This window comes from Sycon ciliatum, chromosome 12, assembly GCF_964019385.1.
Source record: "Sycon ciliatum chromosome 12, ocSycCili1.1, whole genome shotgun sequence".
NCBI lineage: Eukaryota > Metazoa > Porifera > Calcarea > Leucosolenida > Sycettidae > Sycon > Sycon ciliatum.
In genome coordinates, this window is record NC_088654.1 from 15,842,160 (window position 1) to 15,861,224 (window position 19,065).

Genomic DNA, 19,065 nt, shown 5'->3' on the forward strand with positions numbered 1-19,065 from the left:
TAAACGCACTAACCTGAATACGACACTGGTTTGTGTTTTGAAAGAATCCTGAGATAATGATTTGCGATGTTTACGCTGCAACAGCACTGATAACAAGAGCGTTTGCTTGTATATTGCGAGCGCTTTTTGTATTCTGCAAATTCAGCAGCTCATAGATTACATGGTCACAGCCGCTCTCCACTTGGGCCAATGTTCGTGAAACTGCCCGGGCACGAGCGCTGTCAAGACATGTTTATCTTGCAGGTCACGTACTGTTCATGTAGACCTAGACCGCGTACTGGCGCAAGTGCCATCTTGGACTTCAGGCAATGATTATTATCTTTATTCTCACGATGGCCGTGGCCAATAAGAGAGAGACAGTACTATGTGTTATCAATCAGAGTGGGTGCAATAACACGGGAGAAACAGTGATGAATACTCAAAGTACAGCTGTGCGTGGGCCTCTGCACGATTCCACAGCGCATTGACATAGGCTATAGCTTTCGCTACGCGTCCATTATCGAGAGAGTACAAGCACTACGCGTGGGCCTGCACGATTCCACAGCGCGTGGGTCGTGGCTATAGCTTTCCTACGCGTCCATTATCGAGAGAGTACACGTACTTGCTTCAGGATGAGGGCTACATAATTATACAATCATGTATACTCAATCTGCGGACAGCATGCTGTTTCGTTCTTTTTGAACTCATCAGCGCAGCACAGAGAAAATGAGGCCGAACCTGATAGCAATGGAAATAAAAATTTCCAATCAGGCCCGAACGTACAATCATGTATATGTACATGTCCATGTACAATAGTCATGTACATGTAGGTCACGTGGTCACCGGCAGTGTCCATGCCAACGATAGGTACATGTATGTACATGTATGTGCCGCTGTATGTAACCATGGACACCATTCGTGAGCACTTACGCGTGCGTGGTTCTATGCTACGCCTTCAAAACCAGGGAAGTATCGAGTACAGCCTCGTTTACGGGCAAAATAAACACATTGAATATTTTTTCCCGAGTGTTCCAAAAACTTGAACTCAAAGTTCTAGAAAGAAAGAAAAAACACTAAAAAGACAACAAAATTAATAATAATGTATATACAGGTGCAGGTATATATAAGCAGGTACACAGCAGCAAGTAAATAAGTGGGTAAGTATTGAGTACTTGCTTTGCGTTACGTAATGTCCACGCTAGCGTGTAATGTCTTTGGCGTGGTTTCCATAATAATTAATCATTTTTAAATAGCCGTGGTTGGCTATAAAAACCCTGCCATCGCTACGCAACGCGGTCATTGGCTACCCCAGCCATGTTTTGCTAGGAATGAAACTAAAATAAACTATGAAGTATGATCTTGTATTTCGAGCACACGTATCGTGTGGGTACTGGGCCTGATCAGCTAAGAACTGAACTACTGTACATCATGCATGGCTGCCCATTGCCAAATCATACAGGCTGTGCCTACGTGTTGAACCATGCAAAGTGGGTTGGAGTGAAACGTGCGTCATTCTCGTGCACTTCAATACACTGAGGTATAGAGGGTTCAAGTGCCTGGCCAGGTAGTAGGGTGCTGCTAGGAGATTGGCATTGTAAGTAGTTTTGCATGGTCGTACATACAATGTACTGATTATGTAGTATGTGCAAGCATCACTCCTAGCGTGGATCAGACTAGGGTCACTGGTAGGTATCACCACTGTGCTCCACAGCTTGGCGCTCACTGTGGGATAGTTACTGATGGTCTTCCGTCATTCGGCTTTTGTCTGTTGTTATCGCCTCTCACAGGGGGATGCTCTCTTCATCAAGGCAGAGGTAAAGTTTGCGAACATCCCGAATCCGTGCAACCTCACGCATGTAGTTGTACCAAACGTGAAGTGACTGACAGCCATCCATCTCACCCTTCCATTTAAACCAGCCGCGTGTGCTCTATATCGTCACTACTCGTTTCCTTTCGGATGGCGAACGTTAGTTGGCATCTATTCTCTTCTTGCGTTACAGAACACGTAGTTGAAGCTGCGTCTTTCTAAAATGGCCACACCTGAAAACAGGTCTAGCTTCAAGAACCCATACCGCTGCGATATATGCAGCGAGGCTTTAGCCAGGACTGACGAGCGGACCCCACACCGAAGGATTCACCCTCGAGAGCAGAGAGCAGAGAGCAGAGTATGTCGCCATACAGTGCTGCTGCCCCTTCAGATTGAGAGCTTCCTGCGTATGTTCTGGCTTCAGATTTACACCACCCTGTATCAGCGCAAGTTCAGGCTGAGTTGTACAACGAATTAATGCAAGGAAGTGCACAAACCATACAGGCAAGCGCCTCCGCATTATGGTACTTGTAAAAGTTGTAATACCACCAGCAATGTTCCCGCTCCAGTGCCTATGGGTTTATCGCAAGTAAGTGCCTCAGCATTTGGCAATACCGCCAGAAATGTTCCCGCTTCAGTGCCTATGGGTTTGTCGCAAGTAAGTGCCTCAACATTTGGCAATACCGCCAGAAATGTTCCCGCTCCAGTACATGGGCTTGTCGCAATTAAGCGCCTCGGCATTTGGTAATACCGCGAACAATTTTCCCTCTCCAGTACCGATGGGTTTGTCGCAAGCAAGCGCCTCGCCATTTGGTAATACCGCCAGCAATGTTCCCGCTCCAGTACCTATGGGTGTGTCGCAAGCAAGTACCTCAGCATTTGGTAATACCGCCAGTAATGTTCCCGCACCAGTACCTATGGGTGTGTCGCAAGCAAGTGCCTCAGCATTTGGTAATACCGCCAGCAATGTTGCCGCTCCAGTACCTATGGTTGTGGCGCAAGCAAGTGCCTCAGCATTTGGTAATACCGCCAGTAATGTTCATTCTGATATAGGGACTTGTAACTGTAACTTCCCTCGCTAAGCAAATGAGATCAAGACTACAATGTACAGTATTGATTTTGGTGAGCTATGCCTTACGTGTTCAAATCTGCTTCAAGGTTTTGACTTGCACCATCTTTGCTCGCGTGGAGGTCAACAGCTCCTTCACCAGGAAGTAACTATCGTCATCCCATCCAAGCGTATCTTCACGGAGTTGTCTCTCCTGCATTGTTCTTAGAGTATGCTCTCCCTTACAAGTACGCGGCGTTGTCGATAGAGTCACCAGTCACGTCGTTGCATCACTGTTATCATCCTCAGGGTCTGATATGTCGTCGAAAACAACGTAATGTTCATCATCTGGTGCGAATGTGGTCCTGTCGCTGAGCTTGGCTGTCTCTGGAAACTCTCCATAGGCCTTCAGCTTCCTTGCCTCTTCTTGGCTGTACTTCATAATGACATCTGCTCTAGAATCCTAGTAGTCCCTGAGGCCAATCAGGATGATGTCGCCTTGCTTGATCCAGACCTTGTTCCCTAGCTTTCTCTGAATTTGGCAAATCCGCGTTCTACCATCATAGCAGAAAACCTCAAGCTGACAACAGCCAAACAGCTTAGTAAATTCAGCGTATTCTTAGCCATCCTCTCTGAATGCTCAAGATGAAGGATGTTGGTGGACTTAGCCTTGGCATAACCGCTGGGAGCTGTCACCATCTGTACCTGCTTGGAGGGCCGGACGACACCTCGTCGATTTGCATTAGTGTGTCACGTCCGCTCCAAGCGTTTGTTGACGGATTTGTCTCTCCGGCATTCGACATTGAGAGTGCTCCGGGATCACAGATCCTTCTCGAAATATTTTTTCGCGGGAAATGCCTCTTGCGTATGACGAGTTGACTTGTTCTCTTCTCCTCCTTCAATCTCATCTCGTCCTCCTTTTGTCTCCGAGCAGCCTCCCGGTACTCCTTCTGCAACTGCCACTGACAATTCCTAGTTGGACAACGGCGTACGCTCTGTTCTTTCTTCTAAAACCGGCACACGATTCGCAGGCTGAACAAAAGTTACCAGGCATAAGCGCGGGGAGGTGCCATCATCTATGCCCGCTTGGAGGGACGGAAGGCACCTCGTCGATTTGCATAAGTGTGTCACGTCCGCTCCAAGCGTTTGTTGACGGAGTTGTCTCTCCGGCATTCGACATTGAGAATACTTCGGGATCTCAGATCCTTCTCGAAACATTTGCTCGCGGGAAATGTTTCTTGCGTATGACGAGTTGACGTGTTCTTTTCTCCTCCTTCATTCTCATTTCGTCCTCCTTTTGTCTACGAGCAGCCTCCCGGTACTCCTTCTGCAACTGCCACTGACAATTCCTAGTTGGACAACGTCAAACGCTCTGCAATTTCTTCTAAAACCGACACACGATTCGCAGGCTGAACAGATGTTATACTTCTGACGAGGTACGATCGGTATCTCTAACCACGGCCATCACTGAACTGATATAAACGCACTAAGCTGAATACGACACTGGCTTGTGCTTAGAAAATCCTGAGATAATGATTTGCCATGTTTGCTACGACTGTACTGATAACAACATAGCTTGCCTGAATCATTCAAGCGTGTTTGTACTCAGCTGATTCTCCAGCACATTATGTGGGCAAAGCCGCCCCAGCCTGGGCTAATGTTTGTAAAACTGCATAGGCGGGAGCGCTAGCAATTCAAGAAATTATATTATAATAGATAAGAGAGGAGCTTTATAATATATATTACACATTTGCACGACATATTGGTCACGTATTGTATTGTATTTTATCTTATCATTTTATTTGGGCATTTCCAACAGACCCAAAGGTCTTCTTACAGGGTGCCCAAGATGAATGAATTTGTTATGGTAGCAGTAAATTTCATATGGCATTCAAATGACCGTAACTTTCGTGTCTCTCAATGGATTTTGAGTGAAATGTTCACCACACACTCCTGCCACTATGCTGGACCTCTGAACATGATTAAAAGGTTCTTGCGCCTCATTGACAGGCTTTCCAAGCCGGAAAAACTCAAAATTCCGGCAGAGTGCCACGGTTTGCGAGTCACACAGGAGCCCAAAAATGCATTTGCAATTTTTTCACATTTTCACCAAATACCTGGAAGTGGAAATGCTTGCAATTGGCTTCAATTTAGAATTTTTGCCCTGGGTAGAGTAGTAAAGAATCCTAGCTCCCGTTCGTAGCGTTTTCTTGGTTTGTTGCAAAATCAAAAACTTACACCGAGTCTTTCTTTGTAATTGGACTGAAATGGCACCAAATGACCGGAAATGCTTGCAATTCACTTGGAATTTGCTTCAATTTTTGAATTTTTTTTCCTTGGGAGGGTGCGTTTCATGGCCGCCCCACCTGCAAAGTCGGTGAGACGGACCTGAAAAGAACCATGTACATGTACATGTAGAGCTTAACGTGTGCTTCACATTTCTTCTTCGTTCCATCTTGATACAGTTACAAATTTTACATGTATGGATTACATTTGTTCACTATCTCAATTCAAATCTAACTATGTGCATGGATTTTGGTGAACAGGTTTTTTGACTTGGAGCGATTTTAATGCGAAAGTTACCAGGCATAACCGCGGGGAGGTGCCACCATCTATGCCCGCTTGGAGGGACGGAAGACACCTCATCGGTTTGCATGAGTGTGTCACGTCCGCTCCAAGCGTTTGTTGACGGAGTTGTCTCTCCGGCATTCTACCTTTGAGAATACTCTTGGATGTCTATCCTGGCGTGTTTTGTAGGTGCTGCCAGGCAGGATGTTGGCTTTGAAACCCTCAGAACGTCTTGGACACACTTTCTCCAGGAACTTTTGTCTTGCGCGCAGCGGCTTCGCGCCTCTCCTCCTTCTTCCTTCTCTTGTCCTCCTTCCGAAGGCAGCGTGCAGCCGCCAGAGAAGCCGTCTTCAACTGCTGTGAACTGCTCTGAGTGTGATAACGATGAGACACATAAACATACTCGTGTACGCCTACACGCCTACTGTCAGGTTCAAATGGTGCTAAGTGACGTGTGCAATAGTGCGAAACCTTTGTATTAGTGAAGGGACCTCTTGCCCACACAGTCAGTGTTAAACGTCGGTTTAAGTGCATAACCTTTTGATCAGTGCGGGGGACACTTGTCCTTACAATCACACAGTCACTCGTGACGTCAAACACACTCAGTGCACCACGGATGCCATACTAGTAGACTTCTTGCACCGCTGCCTGTGCAGGTCAGTGGCCTAGATGGTATTAAAAAAAAAGGAAATTATCGTATCCGCTCCCGAAGGGAACTCACGACGGCCGCTAACACCCGATAAACCCTAGCGGCAGATGCAGCGCCTAACGTTGCTTGCTTACTGCTAGTTTGTCTCCTGCAACCATGTTTCATTATTGTAAGTGCTTAAGTTTGGTGATTTTGTTGCCGCGTGACCGCCAACGGCCATCTTCTCAGATTTGTGTTGGGTTTCAGTTCCCGCTATGGCAACAAAGAATTGGATTGAGTTTCTTCTTTCTTCAGATTTTTGGCGCTTTGTTCATTTTTTGTACTTGTGTATTGAGATTTTGTGTCATAATATTTATTATTATGTAAGCACATTAGCTTTGCCCATACAAGAGGTTTGTTTGCACATACTAAAAAAAAAAAAAAAAAAAAAACGTGTTTTCGCGAGCATGTACATGTATGCGGTGGGGGATTATAACACAATTCAAACACTGTCGAGATTGTAACAACACTCCTTCGGGAGAACACAAAATGTCGCTATAATCGATCTGTCACAAAACCCGATCTTCACATTTAGTATGTAATATGTACATGTATATCAAAATGACAGAAATGTACTAGTATTGCAGATATGCATGTGCATAATAATCTTCTAATGCAAAATGTAACTCGGATGTGGAGCCAATTAAATAATTGTGAAAAGAAGAAGGACAAACTGTTACGAGTTATGACTAACTGTCCACCAACGTAACCAGATCTTATACAGTCAGCGAGTGCGACAAAATGGCCTATTGCCTATTGGACCTTTCCGAACCTGAGTCTTCCAATTTGGAAGGTTGTTGGTTTGCGCCTTGGAAAAGTGTTGGAGCTAGGTGTCATGTCGCCGAATCTCTCAGTACTCCTTGTCAATTGTGTATGTATGTGCATGGATTTTGGTGGACTTAGCCTTTCGCATTCAAATCAGCTTCAGGCTTTTGCCTTGGAGGGATTTTAATGCGAAAGTTACCAGGCATAACCACGGGGAGGTGCCACCGTCTATGCCCGAGTGTTTTTACACGGAGTTTGCTCTCCGGCATTGTTCTTGGAGTATGCTCTCCCTTACAAGTACGCGGCATTGTTGATAAAGTCACCAGTCACGTCGTTCCATCACTTTTTTCTTGCGCGCAGCGGCGTCGCGCCTTTCCTCCTTCTTCTTTCTCTTGTCCTTCTTTCGTTGGCTGCGTGCAGCCACCAGAGAAGCCTTCTTTGACTGCTGTGAACTGCTCTGAGTGTGATAACGATGAGTGATCTTGTCGTAATCTGTGAGGTCCGCTTCATCCGGGTTGGCAAATGCCCAGTCGAAGAAAAGGGACAGCTTGGGCTGAAGCTGCTCATCTCCGCCTCCAGATAGCTGATTCCAATTTAAAGCGCGCTGAAGAAAGCGGCACCAGGCCAGTCTGGAGGCAACTGGTTCGGTCAACACGGTAGCACTGGTATTAGGGCTGAAACGATATGCAAAAACTGCTTAACGGTAACACTTATAGCTTAACAATCGATATAACGATATAACGATATTTCAAGCCCGCATTTGGCTGCGTAAGGTGAGTATAGTAATGGTATAGCCACCAAAATGAATTAATTATTATGAGTGGTGACATAACACAGCTAACATGTCGTATTACTGTTCAAGCTACTATCAACCAGACGTTACTCTCCCACCCGTTCTCTGCAGCCAGGTCACGCAGCCACCATATTCGAGGCTTCATCATGGCTGAGGGCAACTAGCTGCTCCTCCTTGATGCCGAATCAGCGTACCACATCTTGCGGAGAAAGAGCCAGCTTCTCCGCAGTGTGGCTACCACTGAATATTGCTGTTTCAAGCACACCATTCACCAACGTCCATTCGCCGTTGACGAAGTGAACAGTGTGCGTGATGAATGACTGCGTCGCTGTGGACGTCCAGCCATCACTGATCAGTTGTCAAAGAAACGCCCGCCATGCCGTCGGACCGAATCAACGCCTTCAGCTCGGACTTGCGCAGCGAATTCCGCTTGGCGAGTAGCTTGGCGAGATGCGTCCGCAACGGCATCTTGTATTTGGGCTCCAGCAACTTCAGGAGTTTGACAAACTCACCGTTGGCTACGACAGATAGTGGTCGCAGTGAACCAACAACCCAGTCGAGGATGTGTTCTGTGATCACACCAGCACGACGCGAATCACAGGTCCTGGCAGAGCTGGACGGAAAACACGACGCGACAGACTTCGTTCCGCAAGAGGTAGTTGCTGACACCTCTGGTGTTTTACCTCCAGCAATAAGAGCATGCTGCTCCTTATGATGCGTCTTCAAGTGCGAGAACAAGTTCGTTGGGCCACTTTGTTCGCACGTGCGTTTGACTTCAAAATAATTAACTACACTTTACCGATCCACCCACCTCTACGAAATATGCCCATACTGGCGACCGTTTTGTTCTAGAAGCTTTTGCCGACATTTCTTCTGCAGCTAGCTCGCGTAACAAAAATGAACTCAGACCTTATCCTGCCCAAAGACAGAAAATACAACCTTCGGACACACTGTGACTTTCTTCCCCACAACAAACAACAGCAACAGTTCGCCACGTGCACAGCCACTTTCAAGTTCAAGTACCGGTACGCATCAGCAGCTGTAACTGACTACATGTAGTCAGTTACAGCTGCTGATGCGTACCGGTACTTGAACTATACAGTCCAAACTGTCATAGCCGAGCGCGGCTGGACAGGGCTAGTACAGTAGTAGTGTAGTAACTAGTCCGCGCGCTCGCTGGATCAGTGTACGCACTAACTGAACATTGACTGTCTGCCACCAGTGTACAATGCAGTACAATGCAGTACACAGCGCGGTTTGGACCCGGTACACACAGTAACACAGTGCACGCAGCACTCACACTCACCGCACTGTTACTCGCGTTCTGACACCTCACACACATGCATCTACATAGTTCAGTAGTATCGTTATATCGTTAGTGACAGCTAACGATAATCGATAATTTCCTTAGCGATTAGCAAACGGTTAATCGATCATATCGTTTCAGCCCTAAATCCACTTGAAATACCACCTCATCCATAATTGAAGGCAAATTCACAAAGATGAATCCGAGACTGGTCTGTGCTTAGAGACACCTGGGATAATGATTTCCGATGTTGACTACAACGACACTGATAGACGCACTAAGCTGAATACGACGCTGGTTTGTGCTTCGAAAGAATCCCGAGACAATGATTTGCGATGTTTACGCTGCAAGAACATTGATAACAAGAAAGGTTGCTTGTATATTGCAAGCGCTTTTTGTACTCTGCAGATTCTGCAGCTCATAGATTACGTGGCCACAGCCGCCTTCCGATAATGCACAGGCCTACGCAAATGACTACTACGTGCATCTACAGTCAAGTGGTTGGATCTTGGCCGCGAGTGAAGTCGGCTAACACGTCATGCAACTGCCGGCCGCCGACAAAGATAATCACAATGACTGTGTCTACGTCATTGTACTTCGAAGTATTGTATTGTAATGGAGGAAACAGATGTCTTGCAGAGATAGGAAATAAGACACATAAACATTCTGGTGTATGCCTACACGCCTACTGTCAGGTTCAAATGGTGCTGAGTGACGTGTGCAATAGTGCGAAACCTTTGTGTCAGTGAATGGACCTTTTGCCCACACAGTCAGTGTTAAACGTCGGTTTAAGTGCATAACCTTTTGATCAGTGCGGGGGACACTTGTCGTTACAATCACACAGTCACTGGTGACGTCAAACACACTCAGTGCACCACGGGAGACACTCTAGTAGTATGTCCTTCATTCATATGAAAGCTGATAGCCAGTATATTTCCGTAAAATCTGTTAGCCCAGTGTTATTGTCCATGCCTCGTCTACGCGAGCATGTACATGTACGTGGTGGGGGATTAGAACACAATTCGAATACTATGGAGATTGGATATAGCAACACTCCTTCGGGAGAAGACAAAATGTCGCTATATTCGATCTGTCACAAAACCCGATCTTCACATTTAGTATGTAATATGTACATGTATATCAAAATGACAGAAATGTACTAGTATTGCAGATATGCATGTGCATAATAATGTTCTAATGCATAATGTAACTCGGATGGTGAGCCAATTAAATAATTGTGAAAAGAAGAAGGACAAACTGTTAGAAGTTACTGTTTGACTAACTGTCCACCAACGTAACCAGATCTTGTACAGTCAGCGAGTGCGACAAAATGGCCTATTGGACAGTTCCGAACCTGAGCCTTCCAAGTTCGAAGGTTGTTGGTTTGCGCCTTGGAAAAGTGTTGGAGCTAGGTGTCTGGTCGCCGAATCTCTCAGTACTCCTTGTCAGTTTTGTATGTATGTGCATGGATTTTGGTGGACTTAGCCTTTCGCATTCAAATCAGCTTCAGGCTTTTGACTTGGAGGGATTTTAATGCGAAAGTTACCAGGCATAACCACGGGGAGGTGCCACCGTCTATGCCCGAGTGTTTTTACACGGAGTTTGCTCTCCGGCATTGTTCTTGGAGTATGCTCTCCCTTACAAGTACGCGGCATGGTCGACTGAGGCACCAGTCACGTCGTTCCATCTCTGTCATTAAACTCATGGTCTCATATGTCGTCGAAAACAACGAAAAAACATTCGACATTGCGAATGCTCCGTGATCTCAGGTCCTTCTCGAGACATTTGCTCGAGGGAAATGTTTCTTGCGTATGACGGGTTGACGTATTCTCTTCTCCTCCTTCATTCTCGTCTCGTCCTCCTTTTGTCTCCTAGCAGCCGCCCGGTATTCCTTCTGCAACTGCCTCTGATAATTACTACTTGGACAACGACAAAAATCAGACGAGGTACGATCGGTGTCTCTAAAGTCGACCATCTCTGAACTGATATAAACGCACTGAGCTGAATACGACACTGGTTTGTGCTTTGAAAGAATCCTGAGATAATGATTTGCGATGTTTCCACTGCAACGACATTGATAACAAGAGGGTTTGCTTGTATATTGCGAGCGCTTTTGTACTCTGCAGATAATGCAGCTCATAGACTACGTGGCAAACAGCCTCCCTCCGCTAGGGCCGATGTTCGCATAACTGCCCGGGCGCGCGCACCCATCTTCAGTTCAGGGCAAGGATAAGTATAACTACTTACGTGCAGGTTACGTGCTCTCTCTCTCTTTCCCTCTCTCTCTCTCCCATCCCCGTCTCCCTCGCCCTCTGCCACGTGTACTCCTGTCGCACACGCCATAGCTATTATAATGGTTGCTCGCGTTGACATCACCAAGCCAGCTTGGCTAGTCTTCGCATAAGCCAAATTAACAAAAGAAATGAGGAAGGAGCGAGCTGGTAAGAGTGCAGTGACATCAGAGTAGAACCATTATTTTCGATTACGTGTTCAAGTCACGTACAAGTACACGTGTAATGTAGACACAGAAAGTGGGGCAAGGACGTGGTGAGCAGCTGTGTGTGGATGTTGTAGGCAGAAGGCTATACAGTTAGCAGTGTGATATTAGCGCAGTGTACATATATTATTGTGTAATATAAAAGGGAACCAGCTAGCCAGAACACCATCATTCTACGACGGGCCCTGGCAAAGTCAGTAGCTGGTGGCAGAGAGTTCGGGTTAGAGTCACTCGTACTCCCGCGTACTATTACTAGTAGTACTACATAGTTCTACAGTAGCTTTGTGTATAGATAATTTAAATGACTTCAACCACTAGCCAGTTTACAATTGTAAGACAGGTTAGTTTTGGAGATGTTTCGTTTCTTCTCAACATGTAAACATTTGTAGTGCATGGTGCGCATTGGCTCGATAGAATCTATATGTACGTGTACATAACCATTGTTGACGCGCATCATGTATCACAAGAAAACGGATGCAGTCAGCTCTACAAGGATTCTTACTTAGTAAGATACCTGGTAGAGTTGACTCCATCCGCTTTGTTCAGGAATCATGTTCTGGTCCAGGAGTTCCTTTGTTTTTGCCGTCACCGCAACTCAAGGACGATAAAACATTCCAGCTAAGTCGGTGTCGTATAACGGATGGAGTCAGCTTTCGTCAAGGTTACTAGCTGGCGGACGAATGGATTTACTGGACCGAGGAGGAGAGATACGGACTAGGGGAGAGACGCCGACATAGTATGCAGCACATACATATTGCGAAAGGTAAGAAGTTGTAGAACAGCAGTACGGTCGGACAGTGTCGCGCAATGTTATGGCATGAGCTGATTGGTTTAAAGTAACTGATTGTGGTAGTGTATTAAAGTAACTGATTGTGGTAGTAAATATTATAGCGTACCATAATGTCCACTTTACTATTCCTGTGCTGTACATTAATCCTTGGCTCTCCATCAGAGAGACTGGTAGCGCCAGATACTGGAAGGAATCTAGCGCGTCCAAGGTGCTAGGGGAGTCAGTGGTTAACATGTTGATCGGTTGAGAGCCTTTTACAAGGCGGAGGACGCACTGTGTTGAAAACAGTGCTTCTTACTACAACTAGAGCCATCATCGGTGTGTAATAACTATAACATACTGTGAACCGATCGACATGTTATTAATCAACCAACCAAGGTTTAGAATTACCTGTACTTGAGAATCAGTGGAAAACAGACCTGTACAGGTGTTATGATTTATGACCAGGGAGTTATGTAAACGCACTAACCTGAATACGACACTGGTTTGTGTTTTGAAAGAATCCTGAGATAATGATTTGCGATGTGTACGCTGCAACGACACTGATAACGAGCGCGTTTGCTTATATTTTGCGAGCGCTTTTTGAAATCTGCAGATTCAGCAGCTCATAGATTACATGGTCACAGCCGCTCTCCGCTTGGGCCAATGTTCGTAAAACTGCCCGGGCACGAGCGCTGTCAAGACATGTTTAGCTACGTAGTACACGTACATGCATAGATCACGTGATCACGTACATGCTAAGAACACGTGGTCACGTACTGTTCATGTAGACCTAGACCGCGTACCGGCGCAAGTGCCATCTTGGACTTCAGTTCAGGGCAATGATTACTATCTTTATTCTCACCATGGCCGTGGCCAATAAGAGAGAGACAGTACTATGTGTTATCAATCAGAGTGGGTGCAATAACACGGGAGAAACAGTGATGAATACTCAAAGTGCAGCTGTGCGTGGGCCTCTGCACGATTCCACAGCGCATTGACATAGGCTATAGCTTTCGCTACGCGTCCATTATCGAGAGAGTACAAGCACTACGCGTGGGCCTGCACGATTCCACAGCGCGTGGGTCGTGGCTATAGCTTTCGCTACGCGTCCATTATCGAGAGAGTACAAGCACTACGCGTGGGCCTGCACGATTCCACAGCGCGTGGGTCGTGGTTATAGCTTTCGCTACGCGTCCATTATCGAGAGAGTACAAGCACTAGCTTGCTTCAGGATCAGAGCTACATAATTATACAATAACGTATTGTACATGTCCATGTACGTACAATAGTAATGAACATGGACATGTAGGTCACGTGGTCACATGCAGTGTCCATGCCAATGATAGGTATATGCATGTACATGTATGTTCCGCTGTGTGTAACCATGGACACCATTCGCGAGCACTTACGCGTGGGTGGTTCTGTGCTACGCCTCCAAAACCAGGTAAGTATCGAGTACAGCCTCATGGACGGGCAAAATAAACACAATGAATATTTTCCCAAGTGTTCAAAAAACTTCAACTCAAAGTTCTAGAAAGAAAGAAAAAACACTCAAAAAACAAAAACACAACAGCATAATACTGTAGTATCCCTGCCCGACCAATACGGAAGTAGTATGGAACTAATACGGAGCTTTGCCTGATGTATATTTAGTGTATCTCCGTATGGAAGCTATTGGTCGGGCAGGGATACTACAATACCCCCGGTAATGTATATACAGGTACCTACTTAGGTAAACAGCAGCAAGAAAATAAGTAAGTAAGTATCGAGTTCTTGCTTTGCGTTACGTTATGTCCGCGCTGGCGGGTAATTTCTGTGGCGTGGTTTCCAGAATTAATAATTTTTAAATAGCCGTGGTTGGATATAAAAACCCTGCCATCGCTACGCAACGCGGTCATTGGCTACCCCAGCCATGTTTTGCTAGGAATGAAACCAAAATAAACAATGATCTGGTTCTTCGAGCACACGTGTCGTGTGGCTACTGGGCCTGATCAGCTAAGAACTGAACTACGTTATGGCTGCCCATTGCCAAAATTAATCATAAAAGCTGTGCCTACGTGTTGAACCATGCAAAGTGGGTTGGAGCGAAACGTGCGTCCTTCTCGTGGACTTCAATACACTGAAGTAATAGGGTGCAAGCGCCTGGCTAGGGAGTATGGTGCTGCTAGGAGGTTGGCATTGTAAGTTTTGCATGCTCGTACATACAATGTAGTATCTGCAGGCATCACTCGTAGCGTGGATCAAACTAGGGTCACTGGTAGGTATCACCACTGTGCTCCACAGCTTGGTGCTCACTGTGGGATAGTTATTGAAGGTCTTCCGTCATTCGGCTTTTGTTTGTTGTTATCGCCTCTCACCGGGGATGCTCTCTTCATCAAGGCAGCGATAAAGTTTGCGAACATCGCGAATCCGTGCAACCTCACGCATGTAGTTGTAGCAAGCGTGAGGTGACTGACAGCCATCCATCTCACCCTTCCATTTAAACCAGCCGCGTGTGCTGTATATCGTCACTACTCGTTTCCTTTCGGATGGCGAAAGGTAGTTGGCATCTATTCTCTTCTTGCGTTACAGGACACGTAGTTCAAGCTGTAGCGATGCATCTTTCTAAAATGGCCACATCTGAGAACAGGTCTAGCTTGGAGAACCCATACCGCTGCGATTTATGCAGCGAGGCTTTCGCCAGGACTTATGAGCGGACCCGACACCAAAGGATTCACCCTCGACAGCAGAGTATGTCGCCATACAGTGCTGCTACCCCTTCAGATTGAGAGCTTCCTGCGTATGTTCTGGCTTCGGATCTACACCACCCTGTATCAGCGCAAGTTCAGGCTGAGTTGTACAACGAATTAATGCAAGGAAGTGCACAAACCATACAGGCAAGCGCCTCCGCATTATGGTACTTGTAAAAGTTGTACTACCGCCAGCAATGTTCCCGCTCCAGTGCCTATGGGTTTGTCGCAAGCAAGCGCCTAGGCATTTGGTAATACCGCCAGCAAATGGTCCCCGCTCCAGTACCTATGGGTTTGTCGCAAGCAAGCGCCTCGGCATTTGGTAATACCGCCAGCAATGTTCCCGCTCCAGTACCTATGGGTTTGTCGCAAGCAAGTGCCTCGGCATTTGGTAATACCGCCAGCAATGTTCCCGCGCCAGTGCCTATGGGTTTGTCGCAAGCAAGCGCCTCGGCATTTGGTAATACGGCCAGCAATGTTCCCGCTCCAGTACCTATGCGTCTGTCGCAAGCAAGTGCCTTAGCATTTGGTTATACCGCCAGTAATGTTCCCGCACCAGTACCTATGGTTGTGTCGCAAGCAAGCGCCTCAGCATTTGGTAATACCGCCAGTAATGTTCCCGCTCCAGTACCTATGGTTGTGTCGCAAGCAAGCGCCTCAGCATTTGGTAATACCGCCAGCAATGTCCCCGCACCAGTACCTATGGGTGTGTCGCAAGTAAGCGCCTCAGCATTTGGTAATACCGCCAGCAATGTTCCCGCTCCAGTCAGTACCTATGGTTGTGTCGCAAGCAAGTGCCTCAGCATTTGGTAATACCGCCAGCAATGTTCCCACACCAGTACCTATGGGTGTGTCGCAAGCAAGTGCCTCAGCATTTGGTAATACCGCCAGCAATGTTCCCGCACCAGTACCTAACGGTGTGTCGCACGCAAGTGCCTCAGCATTTTGGTAATAACGCCAGCAATGTTCCCACACCAGTACCTATGGGTGTGTCGCAAGCAAGTGCCTCAGCATTTGGTAATACCGCCAATAATATTCATTCTGATATAGGTACTTGTATCTGTTACTTCCCTCGCTAAGCAAATGAGATCAAGACTACAATGTACGGTATTGATTTTGGTTAACGTAGCCTTTCGCGTTCAAATCTGCTTCAAGGTTTTGACATGGAGCGAACTGAATGCAAACGTTACCAGGCATCACCGCTTGGAGGTGGCACCATCTATGCCCGCGTGGAGGTCAACAGCTCCTTCACCAGGAAGTAACTATCGTCATCCCATCCAAGCGTATCTTCACGGAGTTGTCTCTCCAGCATTGTTCTTAGAGTATGCTCTCCCTTACAAGTACGCGGCATTGTCGATTGAGTCACCAGTCACGTCGTTGCATCACTGTCATCATCCTCAGGGTCTGATATGTCGTCGAGAACAACGTAATGTTCATCATCTGGTGCGAATGTGGTCCTGTCGCTGAGCTTGGCTGTCTCTGGCAACTCTCTATAGGCCTTCAGCTTCCTTGCCTCTTCATGGCTGTACTTCATAATGACATCTGCTCTAGAATCCTAGTAGTCCCTGAGGCCAATCAGGATGACGTCGCCTTGCTTGATCCTGACTCTGTTCCCTGGCTTTCCCTGAATTTGGCAAATCCGCGTTCTACCATCATAGCAGAAAACCTCGAGCTGACAACAGCCAAACAGCTTAGTAAATTCAGCGAAATCTTGGCCATCCTCTCTGAATGCTCAAGATGAAGGATGTTGGTGGACTTAGCCTTGGCATAACCTCTGGGAGCTGTCACCATCTGTACCTGCTTGGAGGGGCGGACGACACCTCGTTGATTTGCATGAGTGTGTCACGTCCGCTCCAAGCGTTTGTTGACGGATTTGTCTCTCTGGCTTTCGACATTGAGAGTGCTCCGGGATCACAGATCCTTTTCGAAACATTTGCTCGCGGGAAATGTCTCTTGCGTACGACGAGTTGACGTGTTCTCTTCTCCTCCTTCAATCTCATCTCGTCCTCCTTTAGTCTCCGAGCAGCCTCCCGCTACTCTTTCTGCAACTGCCACTCACCATTCCTAGTTGGACAACGGCAAACGCTCTGCTCTTTCTTCTATAACCGGCACACGATTCGCAGGCTGAACAAAAGTTGCCAGGCATAACCGCGGGGAGGTGCCACCATCTATGCCCGCTTGGAAGGGCGGAAGACACCTCGTCGATTTGCATGAGTGTGTCACGTCCGCTCCAAGCGTTTGTTGACGGAGTTGTCTCTCCGGGATACGACATTGAGAATGCTTCGGGATCTCAGATCCTTCTCGAAACATTTGCTTGCGGGAAATGTTTCTTACGTATGACGAGTTGACGTTCTCTCTTCTCCTCCTTCATTCTCATTTCGTCCTCCTTTTGTCTCCGAGCAGCCTCCCGGTACTCCTTCTGCAACTGCCACTGAAAATTCCTGGTTGGACAACATCAAATGCTCTGCTAATTTTTCTAAAACCCACACACGATTCGCAGGTTGAACAGATGTGATACTTCTGACGAGGTACGATCGGTATCTCTAAACACGGCCATCACTGAACTGATATATACACACTAAGCTGAATACGACACTGGCTAGTGCTTAGAGAATCCTGAGATAATGATTTGCGACAAGCCCGGTGACCCATCAGTCCCCACCAACTATAGACCTGTATCACTTCTCCCAATAGTGTGATGTAGCCACAGAATGTGTGGCTGGTGTGGGTTTTGTTGACGAAGTTGTCTCTCCGGCATTCGACATTGAGAATGCTTCGGGATCTCAGATCCTTCTTGAAACATTTGTTCGCGGGAAATGTTTCTGGCGTATGACGAGTTGACGTGTTCTCTTCTCCGCCTTCATTCTCATTTCGTCCTCCTTTTGTCTCCGAGCAGCCTCCCGGTACTCCTTCTGCAACTGCCACTGACAATTCGTAGTTGGACAACGTCAAACGCTCTGCTCTTTCTTCTAAAACCGACACACGATTCGCAGGCTGAACAGATGTTATACTTCTGACGAGATACGATCGGTATCTCTAACCACGGCCATCACTGAACTGATATAATCGCATAAGCTGAATACGGCACTGGCTTGTGCTTAGAGAATCCTGAGATAATGATTTGCGATGTTTGCTACGACTGTACTGATAACAACAGAAGCTTGCCTTAATCATGCAAATGCGTTTGTACTCAGCTGATTCTCCAGCACATTATGTGAGCAAAGACGCCCCAGCCTGGGCTAATGTTTGTAAAACTGCATAGGCGGGAGCGCTAGCAATTCAAGATATAATTATATAATATTTATTACACATTTGCATGCCAAATTGGTCACGTATTGTATTGCATTTTATCTTATTATTTTATTTGGGCATTCCCAACAGACCCTAAGGTCTTCTTACAGGGTGCCCAAGATGGATGAATTTGTTATGGTAGCAGCCTGGTCGTAAATTTCATATGGCATTCAATTGACCTTAACTTTGGTGTCTCTCAATGGATTTGAGTGACATTTTTTAACTTTGGTGTCTCTCAATGGATTTGAGTGACATTTTCACCACACTTTCTTGCCACTATGCTGGCCCTCTGAACATGGTTTGAAAAGGTTCTCGCGCCTCACTGACAGGCTTTCCAGGCCAGAAAACCTCACAATTCCGGCAGAGTGCCACGGTGTGCGAGTCACACAGGAGCCAAAAAATACATTTACAATTTTTTCACATTTTCACCAAATACCTGGAAGAGGAAATGCTTGCAATTGGCTTCAATTTTATAATTTTTCCCCTGGGTAGAGTAGTGAAGAATCCTTGCTCACGTTCGTGGCGTTTTCTTGGTTTGTTGCAAAATCAAAAACTTACACCGAGTCTTTCATTGTAATTGGACTGAAATGGCAACAAATGACCGGAACTGCTTGCAATTCACTTGGAATTCGCTTCGATTTTAGAACCTTTTATTTCCTTGGGAGGGTGTCTTTCATGGCCGTCCCACCTGCAAAGTCGGTGAGACGGACCTGAAAAAGAACCAGCTACGTGTACATGTAGAGCTTAACGTGTGCTTCACATTTCTTCTTCGTTCAATCTTGATACAGTTACAAATTTTACATTGTACGGATTTCCTTTGTT

General features: G+C 46.5%; 1 protein-coding gene across 1 annotated transcript; it reads left to right on the plus strand.

Moving 5' to 3' along the window:
* The first annotated feature begins 15,240 nt into the window (after positions 1 to 15,240).
* On the plus strand, positions 15,241 to 15,765 carry LOC135828029 (mucin-2-like). The gene has a single exon (XM_065340464.1). The coding sequence runs from the start codon at positions 15,241 to 15,243 to the stop codon at positions 15,763 to 15,765; it is 525 nt and encodes a 174-aa protein (XP_065196536.1).
* The last annotated feature ends 3,300 nt before the right edge of the window (positions 15,766 to 19,065 follow it).